At 47.5% G+C, this 4,730-nt stretch overlaps 1 protein-coding gene across 1 annotated transcript; it reads right to left on the reverse strand.

The window, feature by feature from the left end:
- Positions 1-712: 712 nt before the first annotated feature.
- Positions 713-2,186, reverse strand: LOC109733474 (photosystem II reaction center PSB28 protein, chloroplastic). Its single transcript, XM_020292697.4, has 2 exons — positions 1,876-2,186; positions 713-1,338 (listed from the first exon to the last, which is right to left on the reverse strand). The coding sequence occupies exons 1-2, from the start codon at positions 1,949-1,951 to the stop codon at positions 866-868; spliced, it is 549 nt and encodes a 182-aa protein (XP_020148286.1). The 5' UTR covers positions 1,952-2,186; the 3' UTR covers positions 713-865.
- Positions 2,187-4,730: the final 2,544 nt, after the last annotated feature.

Below are 4,730 nucleotides of genomic sequence, written 5' to 3' on the forward strand. Positions count from 1 at the left end.
CACCAGGAGCTCAGCCTAGGCTGCTAGAGTGGACTGTAGCAGTACATTGGATGGGGTTGCCGACTCAACATGAGCGGAAACGACCGATGCCCAGGACTTGCAGTGAAGCACCTTGGAGGGGAGTTGGGATTCCATCGGACCCTCACAAGGACTGGAGCTCCGCAATGCTCGGCTTTGAACACTTGGGTAGAACAGCGGTCGCCTTGACTAGTGTGCAGCCTCTAGGTTGGTATGGAAGCCATAGCGGCGGTTTCGGAAATTTTCATTGTGTTCTAGGGTATCAACTTTTTTTGTGTGTTCATTGTGTTCTAGGGTATAATTTGGATTGTTCTTTGAATGTACTTTTGTGCGTCGAATTACTTGATACAATATTCTTTTTGAACAAACTCCTCTGATATCCTAGGGTATCAACTATGATCGTTTGGGTGTGGTAGAGCCATCGGTTCGACGGATGCATGCTCTTAGGGCTAGTGACTTCGCGTTGCAAAGGTGAAGCCGAAGCATTTGATTCAGAAACCGTTGTCGTGTTGTAGTGTGTCGACTCTAGTCGCTTGAGTGGCAGAGTTTGTCAGCTCGACTGATGCATAACGTCGGGACTGGTGCGTGTGTGTCGCACGTGCCGGTTTTCTACCAGTTTTCCTTATTAACGCGTGGATTCTCTTCCGACTTAGTGCGAGTTGCTCGAAAAAAGAAAAAGAAAAATGTTACGTGATTTCAGCTGGTGTATACAAAATTTCACACAATGTCAAAGTTACATAAGAGATACACATGACACCTCAGTACAATCATTCACCTTCGTTACCAGCTCGACAGTTATACTGAACTGAACATGGGCAACACACAAGGCCCATCGAGGAGATGTGACTTAGTTCTTGACGAACTGGAGGCCGTTGGCCTGCGAGTACCTCTCCATGAACCTCATGAAGCGGTCCCAGTCCCCGGCCGTGCGCATCACGTACTTGGCCTCCACCCTGGCCGGCTTCCCGTTGACGAACTTGGCGCTCACGTCCACCGTCTGCAGCACGCCCTCCTCGTCGATCATGTAGAACCCCGTGATGTCCCCGAGCTCCGCCGACGAGTCGAACACCGACGGCTGGTCGAACTCGAAGATGGCCACCCCGTTGGTGCCGTCGCGGGACTTGGTCAGCCGCACGTCCGGGATCGTCTGCTCGTCCGTGCCCTGGATGAACTGGATCGCCGGCTTCATCGCCACCACCTGCGCCGCCGCCCGGGAGCTGCGTAGCGGCGGCGAGCGGTGGGCCGGTTTCCTGGGACAGCACCGCAGGGGGATGCCGCGGAAGGAGGACTGCAGGCTTTGGCACGGCGCGCCTGACGAGCCTGTACATGCAGCGTGTCAGGTACTGAAATGTGAGATTCAGAATGGCATGTCTTAAGGCCATGATTTTTATTTTTATTTTGCGGGTGGCCATGATTGTTACTAACGAAATAGTCTAGACATAATGATTCCATCAGCAGCTGAAACAGCATTTAGCGTGTGATTTGTAACGCAAAATATAGATTTGGACATCACAAGGACTACCCAGAATATGTGGAAGAATCAACTTGGTACTTCGGAAGAAAATAGTCGCTGGTGTTGATGCCTGAACCAAACAAACGCTATCTAGACTAACAGAGAACGACCCGAGCGAGTGAGATATGAACAACGCTATTCCAACCGAAATGGCAGCCTTAACAGAGAAGCATGTAGTCAATTCTGAACTCTCCCAAAGGAAGGAAATCATGCAGTGAAATTTGCATACAGCACGCATACTGGATTCAGAAACTTATGAACAGGCGCTCATACATCGGTCACTACAAGTCTAGAGACTAGAGCGCATAAATGGAAATGCAGCTTCAGTGAGAAGAGAACAAAACCTGCGACCCTCCGACGGGGCGATGGCGGCGCCGAGACCGGCGAGGCGGCGGCGAGAGCTTTCATCACTGCGGGCATGATGCAATTCGCTTGCTCCGGAAGTTGGGCAGTCGGGTGAGGAAGAAGGATTGGTGTCTAGAAGGAAGGAAGGGACGGGGAAATAGAAATACAAGCGGAGGTGAGGTTTTGAGTGGTACAGACGGGGAAGAGGGTGAATGGAGTGTTTGGGTGGCTGCGTGTCCCAAGCAGAGCTACCCATTCCTCTGGCGCCTGTTGGTCCACTGCCTTGCCCGTGGACACTTCTACGCCATCCATTTTGGTTTGAGAATTTTCCATCTTAAAGGACCACGTATGCTAGCTAGTACTTGATGTGGAAATTTCAAGTGTAAATTCCATTGTGGTAAAAAGGTCACATCTCACCAGATTTGTAGTTGAAATTCTGATTTGAATGTGATTTAATATGTCATTTTGTTAGAACTTTTGTTCTGGATTTGTGATAATGGGTCATCGGTTCAAATCCGATAGTCGGTTTTTTTTCTCTATCGATGTTCTTCGGCGATGAAAGAAAGAGAACCCCTCCTATCTTTTGATCGTGGTCAAAGAATTTCTTTCTTCACTCCTGCTTATTCACGATGAGCTGGGAAAGGTTCATGTTTGGTTCGGGAAGAGTTTCATAAAAGTTGTAAACTTACAAAATAATCTACTTCCATTGATTTTATCAACCCATGTTGAACAACACATGACAACACATTGAACATGCACATAACCAACACATCGACCTCACAAATGCTAAAAGGGACCAGAAGAGTAGTACCCACAATCATCGTCATCAAAGAGGACACCACCTAAACAATATGGAATGTCGGCCAGCACGGCACTGAATCTCGACGACCAAGTCGTCAATCCAAGCTGCCAAAAAAATATGGTGAAATTGGTTGATATTTGCTGCCCAAAGGACCATTGTGGTTCAGGTAGTCTAGTGTCCCGACGCATGAATCTGGCCCTTATGCTGTGAGTCTACGATGAGTCTAGAGGATTCTCAGAGACAAGGGGGGCTTATGGCTGCAACTTATTAAAGCTAAATATCCGCAGGGTCGTCTCCTCCTAGCCTGTGATCGTAAGGAGCACTCCCAATTCTGATTATGGAAATCTCTCTAGTCGGTAAAGCATGTGATCCGTCTCGGGAGCAGTGTCTCCATGGGGATTGAAGAAGGGTCCCTTTTCTGGTTGGACCCATGGCTTGAAAGGGTCCCGCTTCCCAAATTCGCTGGCATGTTTTCAATCTGCTCGGACCCAATGCTTTTGGTTGCCTCGGCCGCCCACAATGGGACTTGAAACATCCCGTTCCGACGAACATTTGGCCCTGAGGAGACCTTAGCTTGCACTGAATTGAGGGAGGCCCTCCTTTCAATGCTGGAGTACTCTACGGATGTTGTTTCTTTGCAGCTAGCCGCGTCCGGGATCTTCACTATTGACTCGCATACCATGCCCTATGTCAGGCGCCGACCATATTATGGACAACTCATTTGTGGAAGGCTCTGATTCCGTTGAAGATCAAGATCTTCGTGTGGCAGCTTATGCATGGCCGTCGCCTCCCCTCGAGGACATAGGTGGTCAAGCAACATGGGCCTAGTGATGGTTTGTGCCCCCTTTGTGGTGTCCCCGAGTATGGAACACAGCTTCCTTCTCCTGTTATGGTGCCCGCTTCCTGTGGAGTTTTATCTGTGAGGCTCTGGGGCCTGAATGACAAGCCCCTGACCTTGGCAAGATCCTAGAAACTCAATCCAGTAAGAGGAAATGCCTCTTCTAGTTAGTGTCAGTGACGACGTGGACTCCTTGGAAGCATAACAAGATGGTGATTGAGCAGGTATTTTTTTAAGTGTACCATTAACTCGTTATTTAAATTAGTGGCCTTCTTGTAGCACTGGCACCCGTTATCTAGACAGCGGGACAGATAGAGGCTAGGAGGCATGAATGATTCGCTGATATTGTTGGGCGCCATCTTGCAGAGCAGTAGCTAGTGATTGATTGGCTCTGCGCGACCTTGTATCACTGTTTTCTTGTTTTCTTTTATGGGCATGTTTATGTTGTTGTCCCCAACAAATTTACTATTTTCTTTCTTACACTCCGACTTGATGTATGGGTATATGGTGGTTTGCTTTATATATAGGGTGGGCCGAAAGCTTGTTCCGGGAACTGTCACAAAAAGACCAAGCCAAAACCAATTAGGTGTCCACCCTCCACGGCCATTGTCCAAAGCCATCTCAAAAACTTCCTTCCAGGATGGAGACTATAGATGCTAGAATCTCAAGACAACGCCTCCAAGAAGGTGACTGGTTCCAGGTCGGGGTTTTACACCAAGCAAAACTCATTAGATATGTCACCCCAAGACAAAATCATAACGTGGCACAATGCCACCTAAAGACATACACCTCTGACAAACAGGTGAGTATCAAAAACTATGAAACAACACCTCCTTGGCCATTGCTTGAGCCACATAGGTTTTCACCCCGGAGAGAGAGCCCAAAGTATCTGTTGTGTTGCTTGGCCCTTCTTCGGAGTGGAATGTACCTACTTCCTCCGTTGTTGTTTATAGTTCTTCCTTGTATTTTGGATCAAGCTTTGACCATAGATTTAACTAGCAAAATATAAGTTATACACCACATAAATTATATCATTGGACTCGCAGTGCAATTTTTAATAGATAAAACTTATATTTTATTAATTAAATTTAAGGTCAAAATTCGACAAAAAATACGAGAGACTAATAAACCCGGACGGAAGAAGTATCGTACAATGGCCATGGAATTTGTGCAGTAGCTGTATCCTATGATGATTAATTAACATAATCTGTCGA

The sequence above is a fragment of the Aegilops tauschii genome, chromosome 3 (genome assembly GCF_002575655.3).
Source record: "Aegilops tauschii subsp. strangulata cultivar AL8/78 chromosome 3, Aet v6.0, whole genome shotgun sequence".
In the NCBI taxonomy this organism is placed as follows: Eukaryota; Viridiplantae; Streptophyta; class Magnoliopsida; order Poales; family Poaceae; genus Aegilops; species Aegilops tauschii.

Bases quoted from the DNA above. Each gene is read 5' to 3' on its own strand.
- LOC109733474 (XM_020292697.4), bottom strand. From the start codon at position 1,951: ATGCCCGCAGTGATGAAAGCTCTCGCCGCCGCCTCGCCGGTCTCGGCG. The intron at 1,339-1,875 runs GTTTTGTTCTCT...CTGCATGTACAG, and splicing joins GCCCCGTCGGAGGGTCGCAG to GCTCGTCAGGCGCGCCGTGC.